The 24,479-nt window shown below is 43.5% G+C and overlaps 1 protein-coding gene across 1 annotated transcript; it reads left to right on the plus strand.

Annotated features, from left to right (window-relative positions):
- The first annotated feature begins 15,328 nt into the window (after window positions 1–15,328).
- Window positions 15,329–24,117, plus strand: PDCL3 (phosducin like 3). The gene is made up of 6 exons (XM_079720410.1): window positions 15,329–15,386; window positions 17,484–17,613; window positions 20,264–20,354; window positions 20,532–20,675; window positions 21,641–21,849; window positions 23,744–24,117. Exons 1-6 carry the CDS (start codon window positions 15,381–15,383, stop codon window positions 23,884–23,886), a joined length of 723 nt encoding a protein of 240 aa, XP_079576536.1. The 5' UTR covers window positions 15,329–15,380; the 3' UTR covers window positions 23,887–24,117.
- Window positions 24,118–24,479: the final 362 nt, after the last annotated feature.

Raw genomic sequence — 24,479 nt, forward strand, 5'->3', positions numbered from 1 at the left:
ACTTTGCTCTTCTTTTTCAAAGTTGTTTTGGCTATTCCATGAAATGCATAAAATATGCATTTCCATTTGAATTTTAGAATCAGCTTTTCATTTTCTACAGAAAAGTCTGCTCACTTTCTTATTTTATTGCATTAGCTAGGACTTTTGGTAGGATGTTGAAAAGAAGTGGTGAGAGTGGGCATCCTTGCCTTGTTCCTGATCTTATTGGGAAAGGATCTAGTTTTTCACCATTAGGTATGGTGTTAGCTGGTGGCTTTTTGTGGATGTTCTTTGTAAAGTGGAGGAAGTTACCCTCTTATTCCTTGTTTGCTAAGAGTTTTTATCATGAACGGGTGTTAGATTTTGTCAAATGCTTTTTCTGCACCTATTGATATCATGATATACTTTTTCTTTTTTACTTGTTAATGTGATGATTACATTAATTGATTTTCTAATCAATTAAGGGACTAGGTTTGCATGCCTGGAATAAATCCCACTTGGTCATGATGTGCAATTATTTTTACACATTGTTGGATTCAATTTGATACTATTTTGTTGAGAATTCTTACATCTATATTCATGAGAGATACTGAAATGTAGTTTCCCTTTCTTGTAATGTCTTTGTCTGGTTTTGGTATTAAGATAATGATGCGCTCATAGAATGAGTTAGGAGGTATTCTCTCTGTTTCTATTTTCTGGAAACGATTCTAGAGAATTGGTATAATTTCTTCCTTAAATATTTTGTAGAATTCACCAGTGAACCCATCTGGGCCTGGGTCTTTCTTTTGAAAAGTTTTGGAAGGTTATAGTTATTGATTTAATTTATTTAATAAATATAGGCCTATTCAGATTATCTGTCCAGACACTGTACTGCTGGCATATGCATAGACGTATAGAATTGAGAGTCCAGAAATAAACTCTCACATTTATGGCCATATGATTTTTGACAAGGATGCCAAAACAATTTAATGGAGAAAGAATAGTCATTTCAACAAATGGTGCTGGGGGAATCCCACGGTGGTCCAGTTTTTAGGACTCCGAGCTCTCACTGCCAAGGGCCCAGGTTCAATCCCTGGTTGGGGAACTAAGATCCCACAAACGCTATGGCCAATAAATAAATAAAATAATATTTAAAAAATGGTGCTGGGATAGCTAGATATCCACATGCAGAAGAATGAAGTTAGACTCCTTTCTCATACTATGTACAAAAATTAACTCAAAATGAATTATAGACCTAAATGTAAGAGCTAAAGCTATAAAACTCTTAGAATAAAACATAGATGTAAATCTTTGTGACTTTGGATTGGACAAGGGTTTCTTAGACATGACATCTAAAGCACAAGCAAGAAAAGAAAAATTAGATAAACTGAACATCATTAAAATTTTTTAATTTTTTGCTTCAAAGGACACTATCCAGAAAGTGAAAAGACAACCCACAGAATGGGAGAAAATTTTTGCAAATCATTTACCTGATAAGGGAGTGGTATTAGAATATATATAGAACCCCTATAATTCAATAATAAAAAGACAAATAACCCAATGAAAAATGAGCAAAGAATTTCAATAGATGTTGTTCAAAAAAGATGCATATATATGGCTAATAAGCACATGAAAAGATACTCAGCATCATTAGTCACTGGGAAAATGCAAATCAAAACTACAATGAAATACCACTTTACACACCCGAGGATGGCTATAATCAAATAGACAAGTGTTGGTGAAGATGTGGATAAATTGGAACCCTTATACACTGCTGGTGGGAATATGAAATTGTGCAGAAGGGTTAGAAAACTGTAAGTTCTTCAAAAAGTTAAACATAGAGTTACCATATGATCCAGCAATTACACTCCTAGACAATTCCACCCAAGAGAATTGAAAACACATTCACACAAAAACTTTCACACAAATGTTTGTAACAGCAAGTGTTCCACCAAACTCAGCAAGAAGCATGACCCCAGGCTCTGGGGCTACTGGCAAGCAGGCAATAAAGACACAGGCACGAGGATAGAGAAGCAATATCTAAAGAGAAAATGCCCCAAATGCCCATGACTAAAGTTTAGTTGAATAAATCTATTCTATTTAGAATGGCTGATAACATTTAAAAGACTCCAAATCATAGGGTAAGTGTTTTAATGAAATGGTAAATTCAAGGGAACTTTATGAGTTTCCTTTAGAGAAAATTTATTAAATTTTTTGTTTTTCAACTTTTCCAATCACAAAAAAGTCCTGTAATTCTTTTGATTCTAAGGGACCTACAGTGCCCCAAAAGCATACAAGATGGTCACAGGGCTGCCTCCTGATTTCTATCATAGTAGCCAAAAAGTGTAAACAACAGAAATGTCTGTCAACTTATGAATGAATAAACAAAAGATAATATATTTATGATAGAATTTTATTCAGCCTTAAAAAGGAATGAAGTAGTGATACATGCTACAACATGGATGAACCTTGAAACATTACATGCTAAGTGAAAGACACCAGACACAGAAAGCCACATATGTATGATTCCATTTATATTAAATGTCCAGAATAGGCAAATCCACCAAGACAGGAAGTAGATTAATGGTTCCCAGGGTCTGAGAAAAAGGATGAATGGGGAATGAGTGCTAATAGATGTGGGGTTTTCTGAGGTGATGAAGATGTTCTGGAATTGGATAGCGGTGATGGTTGCACAACATTATAAATTACTAAAAACTACTGAATTGTATACTTTAAAATGATGTATTTATGGTATGTGAATTATAGCTCAATAAAACTGTTATCAAAAAAAAGTAATACAGACATATTAAAGAAAATGTAAAAAGTGGAGAAAAGAAATGGCTGTAATTTCACTGTGTTAGGATCCAGTCAGGAAAAAACAAACTGTACTAGATATTTCAGATGGATGGGATTTAATATAGAAAACTAGTTTGAAAGTGCTGATAGAACCAAAGGAGCCACAGAGGAGAAGGTGAGATATTGCAGAGATTAGTAAGTGCAGAAATCACCCACCATGCCCAGGGCTAGGGGAACAAAAGGAGTGGGAGGAGGGTGGTGCTATCAGAACCCAGGAGCTTGCTCCCTGCTGGGGAGGCCCCAGGGAGTATTGGAACAGCCCAGGTGAGGCCATTTGGGCTGGTACTAAAACCCTGGAGAAACATCTCTGGGGGTGAGGAAGGGTGCAGGGTTCCCTTCAATGAAGGAGTGCCGCCCAGAACATCCGGAAACAGGAGTGTCTCCCCTCCCCTACCTACTCCTCCCACTGCGCTTCCCAGGATCAGAACCGCAGGTGAGGCAGCCAGCTGGGAAGGGGTGGGAGCAGTTTGTCTTCAGGTCCCAATCCCCTGCAACCCACAGCAGAGCTCTGCAGGTAGGGAATGGGTTAGGAGGACAAATGTCAGGACCACCCACCAGGAATCTGACGATATTCTGACTGTGGAATGCGTCTAATTTCATTTTTATGGAGATTCCTTTTATGGAGATGTTTTAGAAATACTATATTTCCATTTGGTGCCTGCTTTTTTTTTTTTTTTTTTGCGGTACGTGGGCCTCTCACTGTTGTGGCCTCTCCCGTTGCGGAGCTCAGGCTCCGGACACGCAGGCTCAGTGACCATGGCTCACGGGCCTAGCCGCTCCGCGACATGTGGGATCTTCCCGGACCGGGGCACGAACCCGTGTCCCCTGCCTGCATTGGCAGGTGGACTCTCAACCACTGTGCCACCAGGGAAGCCCTGGTGCCTGCTTTCTCTATTTTACATTATATAAAGACATGAAAAATGCTTATGATCATCATCATGACTGCCATTCCTCAAGGCCATGTAGAGCCCCAATGAAACACTGAGGTCAGATTTCACAAACTGTGGTCTAAGCACCACCAGTTTCAGGATCACCTGGAAGAGTTATCCAAAACTCTACCCCTTACCTACGGAACCAGAATCTCTGGGCACGGGACCTGGAATCTGCATTTTTAACACTCTCCAAGGAATTTTTATTTACACCAAGATTGGTGAACACTCCTGAAACCTGGAGAAGCTGAAATATTAAGCTCTATCAAACGCTGCTCTACATCAATCCCAATCTCCCAGTTTATCCCTCCCTTCCCCTTACCCACTGGTAACCGTAAGTTTCTTTTCCACATCTGTAACTCTATTTCTGTTTTGTAGATAAGTTCATTTGTACCCTTTTTTTAGATTCCACATATGAGCAATATCATATGGTATTTGTCTTTCTCTGACTTACTTCACTCAGCGTGATAATCTCTAGGTCCATCCGTGTTGCTGCAAATGGCATTATATCGTTCTTTTTTATGGCTGAGTAATATTCCATTGTATATATGTACCACATCTTCTTTATCCATTCCTCTGTTGATGGACATTTAGGTTGCTTCCATGTCCTGACTATTGTAAATAGTGCTTCAATGAATATTGGGGTGCATGTATTTTTCAAATTATGGTTTTCTCTGGATATATGCCCAGGAGTGGGATTGCTGGATCATATGGTAGCTCTATTTTTAGTTTTTTAAGGAACCTCCATACTGTTCTCCATAGTGGCTGTACCAATTGACATTCCCACCAACAATGTAGGAAGGTTCCCTTTTCTCCACACCCTCTCCAGCATTTATTGTTTGTAGATTTTTTGATCATGGCCATTCTGACCGGTGTGAGGTGATAACTCATTGTAGTTTTGATTTGCATTTCTCTGGTAATGAATGAGAAAAAAAAAAAAGCTGTTCTATCTTTTCATTTTGCTTCTTTTCCTAGAAAATTGTTGTTGAAATCCAATAGCTATAGCCTTCTGGGAAGACCGGGAAGACAGCTTTCCCCATGGTCATGGTCACCAGAATTTTCCCCTAAAGTTTCTTTCACAATATATACCTCACTGGGTTCAGTAATCCTCAAGGTTCCCAAAACTTCTAAATGTTTCCACTGTAGACACCATCTCAGCACCTAGTTTTTCTTGTATCCACCATCTCTTAATCATCTGAACTTCCGACCAGCCTCACAACTGATAGAGGCTGGCCGCCATGCAATCATCTCCTGTGATAGCACATCAACACATTCTCCTTTTTTTCTTTTTTCTTTTTAAGACGCATGAACAGGGAACGAGAGGCAATGGAAAGAAACGAAGGGGAATTGAGTGCCGTTTTTCTCTGAGAAATCACACACTGGCCAATCTTGGGAAGATGGCTGCCTAAAGATCAAATAGAAATAATGTTTGGAAGATGAAATTTCCAAATTATTTGGTAGCAGCTGTGGAGTCCCAGGTTTAATGATAGCTCATTAAAATTGCTCTTTTAAGCCCTCAGGTGAATCTTCCTATGCAGGCCTTTTCTTTGAAAAAAAGGAAATGTTGAGGTTAGCTCACCATGTGAATCTACTCATCTATTTCTTCTAGGCTGAGAAAGAACAATGGACTAATAACACCGTTCTATATTCAGGGTCCTATAAGGCAAAGACTCACAGTCACCAAATTTTAATGTCAGCTGCAGCTTTTCCAGCAATCTGAGGAGTCATGAATACCAGGCATTTTGCTCAGAAAATACCTGTGCCGAGCCACGGTAATATCCTATGTGATCACATATCCCAGGAGAATCCTCCGTGAAGTATGTCTAGGTGTGAGTCACATTTTGTTGTTGTTGTTGTTGTTTTGTTTTGTTAATGCAGATTTTTGGTACATTTCTATCTACGGGTGCTTGGGCTCCCTGAAGGGATTTTTCTTGTACTTGCCTGTTTGGAAATCCATACAATGCATTTAATTTAAGGACTGGCCTCTCTGTTTTATTAAGTCCGTTCATCATTTTTCGAGGGGTCATAAACACCTACCCCGGAAGGGAGCGGGGGAATAGGCAGCCACTGCTAGAAAGGCCAACCCAGGACTCCCGTGGTTAAGACTCCAAGCTTCCAATGCAAGGGGGCTCAGGTTCGATACCTGGTTGGGGAACTAAGATCCCACATGACAAGTGGCCCGGCCAAAAAAAAACCCCAAAGAATTCACTGCGTGACAGTCATTGCTAAGCTAAGGAGATGAAGAAGAAAGCTGCTGAATGCCGTTCTAAAGATTTGTGCAAGAAATACGGTGGATGGGAACCCTTTGCCAGAGATGGGGGTGCTGGGGAGCAAGGACAAAGGGGCTTGTGACTGTGACAGGTCACAAAGGGCCGCAGAGGATAAATGTGGCCAGGTGGCAGGGGACAGGTCCCAGAGGAGACAGGCAGGTAAAGTCACTCCCCTCCCCAGGACTGGGTTTGAGGCCCCTCCACCCCGGAGGGATCAAACACCAGAGGCCCGGCTGTCTTGGAAAAAAGATGACCATGAGACTTGAATCTTATTTTATTACACACCCCGTGGCTGCCACGCAGGGGGCTTGTTCAAGACCTCAAGGCCACAACGGTACACGGGAGACTGTGAAGTGTTTAAGTATGTTTGAGAGACACCTGATCCTGCCCAGAAAAAGAGAAGTGATTGACGTGGACCCACCTATCCGAAGGATGCCTCTGGGCATCACAGCCATCAGCCCACAAACTACTGCTTAAGGTCACGCTGCTTCCTCACCAGACACAGGCTGTGATGAGCACTCTGTACATGGGCAGGCCCCAAAGGGAGAGACTGCAGGCCGGGCTACCTCCCTCGAAGTCTGTAAGGCTCTCTGTCCATTATTAAGAGATGCAGGACCTATGTCTGACACTTGCCACTGGCTGTCTCTCCCTTCAGATGTATGGGATGCCTCTTCACTGATTGGGACAAACTCCTATATTTCCCGAAGCCACAAGTGGAGGGTCACAGCAGCTCCCAGGCCACCCTGGCTGGGGACGCCAATGGTTATGCCTGTGTCTGTGGCAGAGGATGGGAAGAGCCCAGGGCCAAAGTTCCAGGGAAAAGGGGATCAGGATCCACCAGGTATCAGGAGCACTCCCGTGGTCCCTTGTTGTCCCAGCCCCCCACTTCCAGTAATGTCGGGGGGAATCAAATCCAACATGCCTCCCATACACTGTTCACGGAAGGCCCAGTGGATTCCCTTGAGCCCATCTGCTCTGCCGTCAAGAAATCTAAAGTGTTGGCCACAGACCCTGCAGCAGGCACGGTGCAAGTGTGTGTGGAAGCAAGCAAGTCTGTAGCCCCAGGACAGAGAAACGCAGCCATGGAAGGGCAGACAGCAAAGAGGAAGCCAAGCCCACGTGGCCATGGTGGTGCTGCAAACTTCGTCCTCAGAAGATGCTTCCAGTTCATCAGCTGGGGCTGCCGGTCTCTGCCCAGAGGGTGACATGAGTGATGACTCCAGGAGCAGGGCCCACCAGCGAGGAAACAGCTAAAGGTCTATAAGGGGACCCCGTGATGCATGCTTGCAGGATGAAGGCTGCACGGTATCCCAGCCCGATGCTGAGGCCTGGATGGGAAGAATGGCAAAGAAGGACGTACCTGTCCACATGAGAAGTCCCAACCCCATCTGATGGGTGTAAGTTGCTGCAGGGTAGTGGGGGACAAGCAACTCGAAAGATCATCCTCCAGCCTGTCGTGACCCAGACGTGGAGCCACGAGAGATAACAAGAAAAGAACAGGACCAGAGCAGCCCCGGGGGTGGCAGGCTCAGCTCCTCCCTTCCCCTCACAAGAGCACCAGCCCCACCCTGAGGAGTCCAGGACATCTCATAAGTGTGGGTGCTGACCTACAACTGGTTCTGCAGCCAGGAACTTCAAATCCAGCCCTATTACGAGAAACATGGTAGACAGGTGGATGGTGGACATTTTATCTGAGGTTACGGAAGGGAGCAGCATGGAGGCCACCCTGGAGGCAGCTGAGGGGGCAGGGCTGGAGGTCGTGAGGTCCAGGCCACCTGAAACCAAGGAGACAGTGCACTTTGATGTCTATTAAACAGGTGTCCAGGAAACAGACTCCACCTCTCCTTACTGACATTTAAATAAATGAAAAGACCATCACACGATCTCGGAATGAACTGCTGCCTCCTGTTTGGATGTCCCACAGCCTAGCAGTGACCTCAGAATAGACACTGTCATGTCAGAAAAGCTGAAGCCTGAGACCCTGATCTCCAACCAAGTGGAGCCCCGCATCACACCAGAGCCCACAGAGCCAGTAGGAATGCTCCATCCTCCCTGAATTCCTGTCACTTTTGTTTCCCCAGAGCTATGGCTGAAAGTCACAGTCTGTGGTCTGGGAGGTACTAACCTGTGATGTACTGAATTGTGTTCCTCCCCTCCCCAAATTTATATATTGAAGCCCCAACCCCTAATGTGACTGTATTTGGAAACAGGGCCTTTATGGAAGTAATTAAGGTTAAATGCTGTCATAAGGGTGGGGCCCTGATCCCATAGGATTAGTGTCTTTATAAAATTAGAGGGTGAAGAGAGCACGTGCTCTCTCCACCATGTGAAGACACAGCAAGAAAGTGACTGCCTGAATGCATGCCAAGAAGAGGGCCTTCCCTAGGAACTCAATCTGTAGGCACCTTGGTGTTGGACATTCCAGCCTCTAGACTGTGAGAAAATAAATGTCTATTTTGTAAGCCACTCGGTCTATTGTATTTTGATATGGCAGCCAAGCAAACTAAGACACATCTGTCCCCTCTTTTTCACTGTCCTACCCCCTGTAGATCCCCAAATACAGACATTTGGTCCAGTCCACACAGTCTACAGACTAAGCAAGGACAGGACTCATACCGCACCAGGGAAGGTAGGAGGGGGTGCAGCAGCTTTTGCTGGCAATCAGAACAGGAAAGTCTATCATCATCTGACTTAGCAACTCCATTCCTAGGTATATTCCTTACTTACATACACATATTCCAGGAAACTCTACTGAAATCGTGTGCAGCAAAATAACTTGCAATAGCAAACACAGCCCAAATGTCCATCAACAGCAAAATTGGTAAATTCTGGTATAAGCATATAGTGGGATATTATACAATACAGTGAAAACAATGAAATGAATGTGCTATGCATATTAGCATTGATGAATCTCAAATAGTGTTGAGTTCACAAAGCACATGAATTCATATGATATAGTTCCATTTATACAGAACTTCAAGACCAAGCAACATACTGTGTACATATTTGCAATAACTGAAGAGAAAAGGAAGGAGCAATGAACAACACAGCATGCAGGTTAGAGGTTCTTTCTAGGGGAAAAGGAGAGTGGTGTACATCTCAGAGCTTCAACAGTGTTGGGAATTGTTCTATTTCTTAAGCAGGGTGGTGATTGTCCATGTGTTCCTGAGTTTTTTTCTTTTTCACATTTCTCTGAAATTAGGAAAGTCATAATTATAATCTCCATCAACCGGGTGACAGCTGTCATATGTTATTTCCTTAGAAATGCCTTAACGAATTTATTTCTGTTATGTTTTCCTTTTTATAGATGCACAAAAGTAGCATGTGACAGAGATCTGTCTAAATCTGAATGACTTCAAAATTCCAAGTGACAAAAAAACATTCTGAGCTCCTCATCTGTTCAGGCTTCTCCAAGGCACTGGAAGGGGTGCTAGCAATGTGTTCATATGTATATTTCTTTTTTCTTTATTGAAGTATAGTTGATTTACAATGTTGGGCCAATCTCTGCTGTATAGCAAAGTGACTCAGTTATACATATATAGACATTCTTTTTTTTATTCTTTTCCATTATGGTTTATCCCACAGATTTGGATATAGTTCCCTGTGCTATACATTAGGACCTTGTTGTTTATCCATTCTAAATGTAATAGTTTGCCTCTACCAACCCCAAACTCCCATTCCATCACTCTCCCTTCCCCCTCCCCCTTGGCAACCACAAGACCACTCTCTATGTCTATGAGTCAGTTTCTGTTTTGTAGATAGGTTCATTTGTGTCATATTTTAGATTCCACATATAAGTGATATCATATGGTATTCGTCTTTCTCTGTCTGACTTACTTCACTTCATATGATAATCTCTAGCTGCATCCACATTGCTGCAAATGGCATTATTTCATTCTTTTTTATGGCGGAGTAGTATTCCATTGTATACATGTACCACAGCTTCTTTATCCATTCATCTGTTGATGGACATTTAGGTTGCTTTCATGTCTTAGCTGTTGTGAATAGTGCTGCCATGAACATAGGGGTGCATGTATCTTTTTGACTTATAGTTTTGTCCAGGTATAGTCCCAGGAGTGGGATTACTAGATCATATAGTAATTCTATTTTTAGTTTTCTGAGGAACCTCCCTACTGTTTTCCATAGTGGCTGTGTGTATGTCTTTTTGTAAATGTTTGCAAAGCAGGATATTTAAACCATAGTCAGTTAAGTTCACTTGCTTTCTACTGCAGCTTCCCTTCAGTCACACAGACAACCCCCCACCTCTTCTTTGTCAGATGGTATTAGAGCAGGTGTGAATATTTTTGGAATCTGGCTTGGGGAAAAATGAATTGGGGGGATATTCGCTGGTATACATTTATGTACCAGCAGCTATCTCTATGCCCAGTTATTGCTGGCAGTCCAGAAGAGTAATGACTTGCAGGGATACTGGCCTCTCACCCAATGATGTGACGTGAGGTTAAAGGGCCAGAGAACAAAATGTGATATGAATATAATCTATGAACCTCTGTCCTTGGAATGAGGTATTTAGGTAGTTCTAGAAGAAACAGGGTTTGATGAATACAAGCCAGAAGTGAGTCTATGATATGACATAGACATGCCAGACAGTTAATTAATACAAATATTATGTCATTTTCTGAATTTTGTGATGTTTGTGGTATTTGCCAGCTTTTGAAAATTGGTAATTTGTAACTATTACTTTTTCCATTCTAAATAAATGTTCACTTTCATGCCTACTTTTTTTTTTCTTGTTTTTTGCGGTACGCGGGCCTCTCACTGCTGTGGCCTCTCCCGTTGCGGAGCACAGGCTCCGGATGCGCAGGCTCAGCGGCCATGGCTCACGGGCCCAGCCGCTCTGCGGCATGTGAGATCCTCCCGGACCAGGGCACGAACCCATGTCCCCTGCATCGGCAGGCGGACTCTCAACCACTTGCGCCACCAGAGAAGCCCCATGCTTACTTTTTTTTTTTTTTGCGGTACGCGGGCCTCTCACTGCTGTGGCCTCTCCCGTTGCGGAGCACAGGCTCCGGACGCACAGGCTCAGGGGCCATGGCTCACAGGCCCAGCCACTCCACGGCATATGGGATCCTCCCGGACCAGGGCACGAACCCGTATCCCCTGCATCGGCAGGCAGACTCTCAACCACTGCGCCACCAGGGAGGCCCACCATGCCTACTTTTATGTTCATAATTTTGTACCGTTATTTTTTGAACTTTGTATTTTTTAATTTGGTCAAATGTCATCATAACATTTGTATAGGCTGATCTCTACTCAACACAGAAATTGTACTTTATTTCTCTTTCTTGTATGCTTACATTGTATCACTTAAAAATTATAAGGACAGGATATACAGCATTGTAAAATTACTATTCTTACCATATCACAGCTAATGTTATTTTAAAAAACATTTATTGAATGCCTATTCTGTGTAGAAATTATTCTAGAAGATGACATATCATTTAATCTCTATAACAACAGTTCTCAAAATCCCTCAAATGGGGTCTCAGGACCCCTTACATTCTTTTTTTTTCTTTTTCCTTATAGTTTTTTTTTCCAGCTTTATTGAAAAATAATTGACATACATCACTGTATAAGTTTAAGTTGTGCAGCATGATGGTTTGATCTGCATGTATTGTGAAATGATCACCACAATAGGTCCAGCTAACATCCATCATCTCGTATAGATACAAAAAAAGAAAAGAAAGAAGAAAAAAGGGAAAAAGAAAATTTCTCCCTGTGATGAGAACTCTAGGATTTACTTTCTTAAAGCCTTTCCCATAGATCATATAGCAATGTCAGCTGTAGTCCGCATTGTCGTACATTACATCCCTGCTACTTATTTATCTGATAACTAGAAGTCTGTATCTTTTGACCACCTTCATCCATTCCCTTATCCCCCTACCCTCTGCCTCTGATACCCACAAGTTTTATCTCTTTTTCTGTGAGTTTTATTGTTTGCTTTTTTAGATTCCACGTATAATTGCCTTAAAGAGAGACTCCAAGATCAAATGTGTTTCAGGCCTCACAAAACTTATCTGCCCCTAAATAAAAGTTTATCAGAGGATTCTCACTCCCAACTTTCTGTTGCTACCACTTGATCTCCATACCCCCTTATCCTACAACAAGTTAACCACTGCATGAATTTCTGATTTCTTCTTTCTGTGAGTATTTTTGAAAAATTAAGCATATATTAATATACACACACGTATTCTTTTTTTTTTTTTTTTTTTTTGCGGTACGCGGGCCTCTCACTGTTGTGGCCTCTCCCGTTGCGGAGCACAGGCTCCGGATGCGCAGGCTCAGCGGCCATGGCTCACGGGCCCAGCCGCTCCGCGGCATACGGGATCCTCCCAGACCGGGGCACGAACCCGTATCCCCTGCATCGGCAGGCGGACTCTCAACCACTGCGCCACCAGGGAGGCCCACACACACGTATTCTTATTTAACCTTTTATTTTATACCAAAGGTGGCATGTATGTATTCACTATTTTATGCAAATTTTTAAAATTTAATTTTTATCTTATATTATAGTTGATTTACAATGTTGTATTAGTTTCAGGTGTACAGCACAGTGATTCAGTTATACATATACATATATCCATTCTTTTTCGGATTCCTTTCCCATATACATTACTATAGATTATGGAGTAGAGTTCTCTGTGCTATGCAGTAGGTCCTTGTTAATTATCTATGTTATATATAGTAGTGTGTATATGTTAATCCCAAACTCCTTATTTATCCCTCCCCCCACCTTTCCCCTTTGGTAACCATCAGTTTGTTTTCAAAATCTGTGAGTCTGATTCTGTTTTGTAAATAAGTTCATTTGTGTCATTTTTTTAATATTCCACATATAAGTGATATCATATGATATTTGTCTTTCTCTGTTTGACTTGCTTCACTTAGTATGATGATCTCTAGGTCCATCCATATTGCTGCAAATGGCATTATTTCATTTTTTTAATGGCTGAGTAGTGTTCCATTGTATGTATGTACCAATCTTCTTTATCCATTCCTCTGTCAATGGACATTTAGGTTGCTTCCATGTCTTGACTAATGTAAATAGTGCTGTCAAATCTGTCATTTTCTAAAATTTGATTTTCTGGATTTTGAGTAATAGTTATCAAAACCTCTTTCCATTTTTAGGTTATAAAGAAATCATCCCATGTTTTAATCTAGTACTTTTAGCTTTTAATTTTTAATCTAATATACACTGTGAAGTACATATCCAATTTTACCTATTTTCAAATGGCTATCCAATTGCCCCAACGCCATTTATTAAAGAGCCCATCCCCTTACCCCAGCAGACTGAGATGCCATCTAAAGCAAACACTAATGTTTGTATGCACTTGGTTCTATTTCCAGACTTGTTCTGAACTTCCTGCTCCATTGATCTATTTGTCTATTCCTGCATCAATACCACATTGTTTTAAAATCTGGTTGGGCTAGTTGTCCCCTCAGTCTGCCATTCTTGTTGTTTATTTTATCATAAAATCTTTAGAATCAACCTGTCTAGCCTCAGAAAGTAATTTGTTATGTTTTTAAAGTGAGATTGTGTTAAATTTTACACATTGACTTGGAGAAAACTGACATCTCTGTGATGTTGAGTCACTCCACCCAAAAATGAGGGATTTCTTTCCATTCATTCAAGTCTACTTTCATTATCTTCAGGAATGTTTTATAATTTTCTCACGTAGGTTTTTATGTACTTCTTGAGTTTATTCCTAGGTGCTTATTTTTCTTTTCTGGTGTTACTGTAAATAGGGTTCATTTTATCTTCTAGTTTGTTATTATAAATACAGACTAAGGTGATTTTTGTAAGTTAATTTACTATCCTGCTCCTATACCGAATTCTCAGATTGTTAGTATGAATTTAAGACTTAATACTCCCAGGGTTTTCCAAGTATGCTATCATATCATATCACCCACAAATAGAAATCTTTTTTTCCAATTCTTTTCTTTTTCCATTCTTACAGTTCCAATTTTTTCTCCTGAGCCCTAATTATTTTCTCCAGAGCTAAGAGTGATGGAATGATGGACGGAAGTTTCTGGGGAGGTGGGAGGGACGGCAGTCTGGAGCATGGGAGGATAGAGTCTTTGACCAAAGTGGGAGAGGCACCTTTCTCTGAGAGAGGAGAAGGCAGTAGAGTTTGAGCCTTTGGCTTGTTAATCTCCTCTGGAGAGAGGGATCACGGGGTGGAGGTGAGTGTCGGCCTCCGGAAGTAACAAGGCTTGGAAAGAGAAAAGAGTAAAACAGCACCCCCTCTAGTGCTGTGGAGGACACTAAGCTTAGCATTGGGCCAAAACCACTCTAAACTAGCCTGGGTCCTGACTTTTCTGGTGAAACCAGGAAAATTCATTCACAGTTTGCTGCCAAATAAATGAATAACCAAATGTTTTAAGTGACCTATAATTCTGTGGGAAGGAGTTAGCTAATGTTAAGAATCCTTATAAATGATTAAATCAAAGCTCCTTGCCTTCAAGGAGTCATTTGATTCACTTTATATCAATGGTTGTGTATATTAGCAACACCTGAGGATCTTTAAGAAAATAATCAGTTCCAGGTCCCATTGCTAGAGATTTAATTTGGGGATGGAGCCCCAGGGTAGCTGCAGTTTGGGAAGGCTCCCAGGTGGGTCTAACGTAGCCCAAGTTGAGAGTCCAAGCCTACCCTACAGATGTGTGGGTCTGTGTTACCTGTGTCTGCTTAAGCTGCCAGGAGGCGGCCACTTAGCTCAGATGTGCAGGGAGGAGTATTGCTTTCTTAACTCAAATTCCGAGTGCTGCATACACAGAAGCCTGGGGCTCAGCCCCTGTATCTTACAATTCAGTTTGCTGAGTTCTACTCGGTACCTCCAGTGTGCCCCGCAAAGGGCTAAGCACTTCTGCAAATATAAAACGCCTGAGGCTCAGCCAGGTGAAGAGACTTTCACCTTTCTGTTTTAGGTAACCCTGCATCGTTTTTAGTTGTAACACTGAATCACTGAAACGCGTTTCTATTGCTAACTTCTTGGGCAGAGACCTCAGACACCTTCGAACCCGCGGCGGACGGCCCCTCGACCCCAGGGCTCCGAGGCCGAAGACCTGCCCTAATACGGTAGCGCCCGGGGATTGGCTCAGAGTCACACTTGTAGGCGTGTCCTGCCTCGCGCACGCGCACGCGCACAGCTTCCGCGCCAGTCTCTTGAGAAGCGGGCGCAGGCTCAGAGGAGAGAGTTCGCTTCCCGCTAGCTCCGCCCAGCTCGCTCCCGGGGGGCGGGGCGAAAGCCGGGCTGGGAGAAGAAGCGGGGCGGCGGCTGCGCGCGTGCGCGGAAGAGAGCTGAGGGGCGGGTAGGCCGCTGCCGGCCGGGCTCGGAGGAATTGTGAGAAAATGCAGGTGAGCAAGCCCGGGGGCGTGACGTCTGGAGGCTGCGGCCGCTCGTTTGCCCCGCTGGGTCCGCGCCGGCGGCCGGCGGTCCTTGCCCGACCTGTGGGAAGCGCCGGGCCCCGCAGGCACGGGGAGGCCACGCGAGGCGAGGCCGGCGCAGGCGCGGTGCAGACGGGCGGGCGTGGTCCCGCGGGTCCGCGGGCTGGGCGTCCCCACGCCGTGTGTCCCACTCCGGAATCTCAGCCCTGGGGGCTGCCTCTCCTTGAGCTCGTCTCCCGTGCGGCCTGCGAAGGCCTCTCCGGGTCTTACCTGACAGTTACTTCCTACTTGTTAACTCTCTTAGCGAGCACCTGAGCAGGTGCGTTGTGGACCCCTTCGCGGATGGAAGCTGAGGCTTGGACGAGTGGAGGGTCCCGCCTGGGGGGCGGGATGTCCCATAACATAACCCGTGTTCTGACTCCACCTAGAGCAGGGTGAGGGGTTATTACACCCGCCCCCCAACGTTGGTGTTCAGGTTGAGGTGCGCCCCCTCGGGACTCCCTGGCTTCCAGAGCTCAGCCCGAGGGTCCCGCAGCCCAGTTACTTTCCATCTTAAAATGGATAAAACCACATCCCCCAGTTTTGTTCTTTCATTGTATCAGGAATTTGCTAATGGAATTTGACTAAAACCCACGGAAAAGTGGAAAAAAAGGACACCGTGGAAATAGATGCTTTTATGAGAAAATCTCTGACAACTCAGTTTGGTCACTGTTGAAGGACCCTTCTCCAGAGGTCATTCTGCTGCCTCCCAGAGCTCGCTGTGGCCAGGAATCCTGAGGGACTCATCTCTGACTCAGTGGCAAAAGGGAAATGGAGTTAGTATGGGTTTGGTTGGGGGCTGGAGAGATGATCATCTCCAAATCCAGTGCGTCTGGTGAAGAGGAAACTCAGGGCTGCCCTGGCCTCCTTTGCATTCTCTGTCCTTCAGGTCCCGGCTTAAAAACGTCACCTCCTTCCTGACCACCCTGTGGAAAGGATTCTGTTAGTTTTTCTTTTGACATATTTCAGCAAGACTGGGACAAGGAGCTGGGGCTGGAGCCTGGTTATCCCAGTGCCCTTTCCACAGCTCCCCGGGTTCATATTCCAGACCAGGTCCGTTAGCAGTCTTCCTGCCAGGCAGTGCCAGACCAGGGTTTGGGCAGCTGGGTTCTGGAGCTAAAAGCCCACTTCGACATTTATCCTTCTCACATTTGATCCTGGTAAATTTGACTTGTTCCAGCCTGGCGCTGGGGCCGTCCCAGGCTTGTGAGGATTAGGTAGATACAGGTAAAGGGCTTCGCAGGGTCCCAGCACCTAGGACTCAGTAAGCGTCAGCCGCTGCGAGCTCTTCCACGGGGTTTCAGCTCTTCCTCTCAGGTTTGGCCGTTACAGAGTCAATCAGGCTCTTTTCCCTCTGATTTTCCTGCAGCCACTCGGGAGTTTAGGATGCTTGATCTCTGCACTCAGGCCCTTTGCACAGGCTGGTCCCTCTGCCTGGAAAGTAATTTCCTAAGTTTTCACTCGTCTTTGTGGTTTCGTCTCACCCTCCAGTCATGGTTAAACGTCACCTCTTCCGCAAGAACGTCCTTGGCCATCCTGTGGAATGCAGGCCCCGTGGAACTCTCTAGCTCAGCAGCCTGTTGGTCATTGCATTTGCCATAATTTGTAATATATCTCTTTGTATATTTAATTAATCATTGCCTGTCTCTTCCTCTCACTTGTAAAATAGATGACTTTGGCATTCACCATGCTTTCTTACCATCTAGTACAATAATTTACAAATAGTAGGTATTTAATAAATATCTGCCGAGTGAAGCACTCCAAGTCATTAATGAAAATACCAGAAGCCAGGTCAGAGCCTTGCTGTTAGCACTGATGCCGATCTGCACACCATAGCCTGATTTTTACCCCAAGACAGGAAGATTGGAACAGGGGTTGTGGGTCTTTTGACACTTTCTCAGAAATAGGCCACAGAATAGTTTGGTGTGAATTCCCTTTCCCACCACTTTCCCATTTGACTCCTCCTTACCCATGGCGCCCTCCACAGTGGACTTGGCACTCATGGTATCCTTGGTCCACCGGCTCTAGGACCCCAACGCAGACACCGAGTGGAATGACATCTTACGCAAAAAGGGCATCTTGCCCTCAAAGGAGAGTTTGAAAGATCTGGAGAAGCAGGCAGAAGAGGAGGAGCAGCGGGTCCTTCAGCAGTCCATCGGTGAGCGCGCCGATGCTCTTTATTGCGTGTCTGTCTGCTTAGGAGACAACCTGCCAAGCCTCTAACTGCTTTGGTAGAAGGATCCTCTGAGCAAGAGCTGGGAGCCAGGGATTGGAGTGCTGAGCTGGATGCTGCCTCTGGGATCTCAGGCGGGTCACAGGGCATCTCTGGCTTCAGCTTGCTGGGCCATAGAATTAGGGGGACTTCAGAGGCCCCCTCCTTTTCCACAGTTCCTCGTCGGTGTCGGATGAGCACGTGATAACCCCGAGGAAAGTATTTCCAAGTCTTGACTTTCCTGGTCTGTGATTCACTTTGGATAATGTCATGGAAATCTGCTCAAAAGTTTTGTGTTTGTATTCTTGTGAGGGTATACTTTATCTTTGTGGTTTGATTACGAATATTAAAATAGCTTGATTTGGGGAAGCATAAGATGTTTGCAGTGTACAGGGTCTAGGAGAGGGGCTTTCTCACATGTAGCTGTATCACCTGAATCGGAATCCCTTGGGGTGCTTGTCCCCCCGCCCCCCAAAAAAACAAACACACACAACAACACGCAGAACCTACTGAAACAGAATCTCTGGGGGTAAGGCTCAGGACTCTGCATATTAAACCAGTGCTTCAAAGAGTTTCTGATTTACACCAAAGTTTGAGAACCATTGACCACAGGGGCTAGGCCTTTTGTCCCCTGTTGACATGTTAGAGCTAATTTAGAGAAGGATTTATTACAAAGCGTTTATCCTGCAAATGTGTACTGAAGGATTGCTGTGTGCTGGGTGTTGTTTCTAGGCAGTGGGGCTTTAGCTGTGCACAGATCAGACAAAACCCCCTGTCCTCTTGGAGCTTACGTTCTAGCGGGAGAGACAGACAGTAAATGATACGTGAGTGAAATGTAGGAAGATAAGGCAGGAGGGGGCCGGAGGAAGGATGGGTATAATTGCAGAAAGGGTCAGAGAGGGCCCCCTGGCAGTTGAGTAGACCTGAGGGAGGTGAGTGAGAAGTGGAAAGCGTGTTGGAGAATCCGCCAGGAAGCCAGCAGGACTGGGAGGCAGTAGTAGGAGGTGCAGAGAGGCAGCGAGGGCTCGGACCATTTAGGACCTTGTAGCTTCTAGTATGGACCTTGGCTTTGCTGCCAAATGAGGTGGATGTCACTGGAGGTTTGAACAAAGGAGTGACGTGTCCTCTGTGTGGACAGCACCGTCCCGTTGTTGCCTTACTGAGTGCAGACTGTGGGGAGGCAAGGCAGGAAGTGGGGAGACCAGTCTGGAGAAGGCTGCAGTGGTACCTTTGGCAAGTGGTGCCATTGGCTTGGAGCAGCGCGGTGGGTGGAAGTGGCCAGATCTGGATGTATTGTGAAGGTAGGACTGACAGGATTTGCTTATGGATCCCATGATGGTGTGAGGGACGGTAAGTCAAGGATGACTGCAGGGCTCTGGGCTCGAGCGGCCAGAAGGACGGAGTTACCACCAACTGAGATGCGGAAGGCTCGGGGAAGAGCAGGTTTGGAGGTAAGATCAGGAACTCTGTTTGGCACGTGGTCACTTTGAGATTTTTGTTAGACGAATAGAGATGGTAAGGGAGCAGTTGGGGATGCTGTCCCAAGCCAGAGAAATACGGGCTGGAGGCATAACTTCGGGAGTTGTCAGCATGTTGCTGGTATTTAAAGCTGTGAGATGTGCTCAACCAAGGGAGTGGGTATCGATAAGGAAGAAAAGGAGTCCAGTCAGCAAAGGGCCTGAGGGAGGGGCAGCCATAGAGGAAGGAGGACAGGGGGCCAGAGGAAGATGGGCTTTTGGGGAGGAGGTGGTGATGAGTTGGGTCAGATGTGCTCATCCGTTGAGAAAACAGAGGTCATTATTGACCTTGATAAGAGCAGTTTCGGGTAGTGATGGGGTGGGTGTCTGGGGACAAAAGCCTGATGTGATGTCAAGAAGCAAGGGTGTTTATGGCAATAAAAACAAAATACAGATTTCATAGCAGTTGATTAAAAGAAAAGGTAGAGCTGCCTGGCACTCACAAGAGAAGACCAGGGGATATAGCCCTTTCGCTCTAGGAAGGGTGTGCTGGGGAGGACCTCAGTGGGTATCGTCCCATCTCCTCAGAGGCATGAGAACTGTTATGCACCTGTCCGTGAATGTCTGTGCTTGAAGATCTGGCCAGGCTAGCTCAGGCAAATACAACTCTCCTCTTTTATAAACTTGGGAAACTTCCCGCTTGTATCCTTATTGTGTGGAGGTAAGAGAGGCAGGCCAGCAGCTGTCTTTTTTTTTGCGGTACGCGGGCCTCTCAGTGTTGTGGCCTCTCCCGTTGCGGAGCACAGGCTCCGGACGCGCAGGCCCAGTGGCCATGGCTCACGGGCCCAGCTCCTCCGCGGCATGTGGGCCGGGACACGAACCTGTGTCCCCTGCATCGGCAGGCGGACTCTCAACCACTGCGCCACCAGGGAAGCCCCAGCAGCTGTCTTTTAAAAGCACCTTCTCCTTCTTATTTACTAGTGTAACACCTTAAGTACTTTTTATTTGGGTTTTGGTGGGCTGGGGATCTTTTGGTGTTGCATGCACTCCTTTAGGAAAAGAGTAAAGGGAAGAAAACCAAAATGTGTGTTTGTTCATCTTTTATATTTCTGGTTTCTTGCCAACTCAATGACATTCAGTGAAAACTTATGAAGACATGACTTTGGAAGAACTGGAGGATAATGAAGACGAATTTAATGAGGAAGACGAACGTGCAGTTGCAATGTACAGGTTAGTGCCACCCAGAGGGACTGCTTGGCTTTTTGTGTGGCACTAAAATGTGTGTCCTTTGAAACATTAATAAATCTGGCAAATCAATAAATAAACCTGGACCTTTACAAAGGTTGCCGTGTGAAAGGGGTGTTGTGTGTGTGTGTTTGTAAGATGTCTCTCTCTTCTGTTGTGCAGGCAGCAAAGACTGGCCGAGTGGAAAGCAACCCAGCTGAAGAATAAATTTGGAGAAGTTTTGGAAATCTCAGGAAAGGATTATATTCAAGAAGTTACCAAAGCTGGTGAGGGCTTGTGGGTCATCTTGCACCTTTACAGACAAGGGTGAGCTGATCTCATGACTGTATTTAAATGTTAATTTGAATTTATATCTTGAACATCTCAGGCTTAATCCACCCAGGAGGTTTTTTTGTTTTTTGTTTTTTTTTGCGGTACGCAGGCCTCTCACTGTTGTGGCCTCTCCCGTTGCGGAGCACAGGCTCCGGACGCACAGGCTCAGCGGCCATGGCTCACGGGCCCAGCCGCTCCGCGGCATGTGGGATCCTCCCGGACCGGGGCATGAACCCACGTCCCCTGCATCAGCAGGCAGACTCTCAACCACTGTGCCACCAGGAAAGCCCTGTTTTTTGTTTTTTTAACTAGTGTTTTTGTTGCTGATTTGCCCAAACGTTATAGCCTAATTTTTGTCTTAAGACTTTCAAATTAATGTGTGACTAATAGGAATGCCTTTGTTACAGTGTAGCAGAGGAGACTCTTTTTTTTTTTTTTAATTGTAAATGAATTCCTCAGTCACTTGTCCCTCTGGAGAAGCTCAGGCATTTCACAATTCCATGTAATGAATCACTCTTGTCGATGGTGAGGATGACCTTTGTGAGAATTGTCCATGGCAAGTGAGGCAGTGGACTCCCGGCGCTTCTCACCTCCAATTTTATTCCCATCCTTTGGAGTCTAATGCTTGTGTAGGGAGTTTCTTTGAAGCAGGAAATGCTTTCTGAATCACACATTTTAAGCCTTGAATGCTCTCGCCTACAGAAGAGCAAGACAGTTACCTTTTACATTGGAGCTGTGTTTCTAACTTATTCTTCAGTCAAATTAAGTTGGGCTTTGGATTTTGAGTTCCTCCCTTTGCCTAAACGTGTTAGAAAGTTTTTTCTAAGTGTTAGTTCATTTTGGCTGGAGTAGCAGAATCACTTGTGAAGTCATTTTGAGGTTTTATGTAGGGCAGAAGGGTAGTTGAGATTTATTATGTACAAATGCAGAATCACAGGCTTCTGTTTCTATTTTTATAGGATTCCCCTCTGTGCCCTGATAAATCAGCACTTTAGTGGACTTGCCAGGAAGTTTCCTGATGTCAAATTTATCAGAGCCATTTCAACCACCTGCATACCCAACTATCCTGATAGGAATCTGCCCACAATATTTGTGTACCTTGAAGGTGATATCAAGGCTCAATTTATTGGACCTCTGGTGTTTGGTGGCATGAACCTGACAATGGACGGTAAGGGCCTCTTTGAGGTGCACGTGGGAGATGGGGAGGAGATGCTTCTGTTGATGAGGGTGCCTGTTTCCTAGACACACGTTAGGATGACTTGTCAGATTCACCTTTGCCCCCATGCGAGTGATTGTAAAAAGGGAAGAAGCACGTTGAATCTGTCATCTTAGACAAGTCATTGGGGGCAGTTACAACTGGGCTCTAGTAATTCTCAGTTAAAAGAGGGCACAATGGACTTTAAAATATTTAATATTAATGTCTGATGTGTTTTATTTGTCCCTACAGTTGAATATGTTCATTTTTACTGGTAGCTCAAGATCACATCATTCATTTCTTGTTTAATTCAGATGAACATTATTAGTGACACATGCTTATATGTATCTACATATGTACAAATGTACATATATATAAATCTATAGAAATTTTTTCTCAGTTGAATAGTAGCTTTTAAATTAAAAGTTTGTTCTCCCTCTTAGCTCCTGAAGGATATGTTTTTTTTTTTTCTGCCTGTTACATAGGAGGTGTTAAAATACATATGCACACATAACATGAGAGAGAGAAGCTGAGGCCTGCAGGTTTCTTGATAAGTCGAATTCTTTATCTGTTTAGTGAAATAATATGTCCAGCTGTACTTTAATTAGTAGTCTTTAAAAATGTGTGTTAAAATATGACTTTATATTCTACTTTATTAACTCTTTATGTAAGATATTCAACTGGGAAAAGTATAAACATATACATACATACATAGACACACATATATGTTACATCAGTTATGCATTATTCCAGTGTTCAGAGGCATATGGCGTTTCAAACTAAATATAGGTCTGCTTCTTATTTTGGTCTTTTTGCACATACCATGAGGGAAGAGAGATAGGTATACAATAATAATTATAGTTTTTATTTCTAGGAAAAGTTTCATTTGAGGATTAGTGAACTTATAAAATAATGATTACTGCGTATAAATGAACAGTAACATTAAATACATTCATTTATACATATGTGTGAATTAAAATATATTCTTAAGAATCAGAAATCTTAAAAAAAATCATTTTTAAGAAATTTGTTGAATTTTTATCACACTGAACCAAGGTACCTAGAGCTGAAAATACTGGTGGAGCACTTTGAATTAACAGGACTTCAGTAAAATTGGTGTTCAGATTTTAACAGAAGTTTCTAATTGGTGGAGCATCACTTTAACCAAGCTATTTGTAGTAGAATCTCTCAGCTGTCCTTCAGTCCTGCCTGGGGTCTTTTCTGCAGTGGAAAAATACATCACTTGATTGTGCTTCACAAGGTCTCACACCCATGTGGAGTTTCACTGATTACAAGAGCATAAAATACAGGAGCTGAGCCTTTAGTCACTGATTCTTTATTTTCTGGTACTTTTAAAAATTATTATTACTTGGGACAAATGTATCAGACCTAGGATGTCATCATACACTGAGCCTTTGACTCTAATAGGTTGAGAGATTGGACATGAGGTTTAAGAATTTCCTTTTGTTAACTAAATTTAGATTTAATGATTAGAGTGCCAGCAGGACTGTGAAAAGTATTTCCTTTACATGTTTCATGCTGATTTCTTTCCTGGGAAATTGTGCAAGCCGAGAAACTAGCTGTTGGAAGATAGATTTAGTCTCTGTTTTTTATTTTAGTTATCATAGAGGTTCAAATGTATGTAATATCTCATTTGACCTCATCTTCTGAAAAAGTGTTTGCAGGTATTTTTTTCCTTCTTAAGGGTCTGATTTTTCCCTTTCTTCCAGGCACCTTATACATATGGCCCTCAAATTAAATTGTCATCAAATGTTGATGATCGTAGTTTCTGCTTAGAAAAACACTGTGGCTTGAGGGCCCCATGCAGACTGTGTCTTAGGCGATTTGCTTTTTCTTTATCATGTAGAGTTGGAGTGGAAATTGTCTGAGTCTGGAGCAATCAAGACAAGCCTGGAGGAAAACCCTAAGAAACCCATAGAAGATGTGCTGCTTTCGTCTGTGCTGTGCTCCGTCCCTGCCAGGAGGGACAGTGATTCCGAGGATGACTAAGGCTGCGGCCCTGGTAACCTGATGAGCTTTCTTGATGTGACACATCATCTGAATTTTTTAAAAAAGGAACAAGTAGGAATGTATACTTTGGTTTTAGCCTTTTATAATTATATTTCAAATCTCATAGATCTCAGAAGTAATCATTGCTGGGAATCCTTTTAAATTTCTTGGAACTCTCTTTTTAAATTAATAATATTTCCTTAAGGAAAAAATAAAAGCCAGATATTAGTATGGCAGGTGTCTGTTTTCCTCACTTGTATTTTAGGTAAGCTGTAAAGCTGTTCACTATTTGTTCACATAAAACTATAAAAGAAGAAATATGGAAGGTTTTTTTTTTTTAGTAAAGTGAGTAAATTATACAGTGGGAAATGGCAAGGTAAGCTTTGCATTTATATTATTATTTGTTTTTATTCTTTTATAGAGGTAGCAACAGGATTATTAACTCAAATAAAATAAAGGTATAATTGCTAGGAAGAAGTCTTAGTATTTATCCTATTTAGAAGAAATAGGCAATAATTTTGGGGAAACAAATACTGCCTTATCAAAGCAGTAACTAAAAGATTCCAATTTACTGCCATTTGGGATAAAATATT

This window comes from Hyperoodon ampullatus, assembly GCF_949752795.1.
Source record: "Hyperoodon ampullatus genome assembly, chromosome: 15".
Classification (NCBI taxonomy): Eukaryota; Metazoa; Chordata; class Mammalia; order Artiodactyla; family Ziphiidae; genus Hyperoodon; species Hyperoodon ampullatus.

Excerpts from the sequence above, each read along its gene's own strand:
- PDCL3 (XM_079720410.1), top strand. Across the intron at positions 20,355-20,531 it reads CGTGCAGTTGCAATGTACAG|GCAGCAAAGACTGGCCGAGT; the intron begins GTTAGTGCCACC and ends TCTGTTGTGCAG. Across the intron at positions 20,676-21,640 it reads TTGCACCTTTACAGACAAGG|GATTCCCCTCTGTGCCCTGA; the intron begins GTGAGCTGATCT and ends CTATTTTTATAG.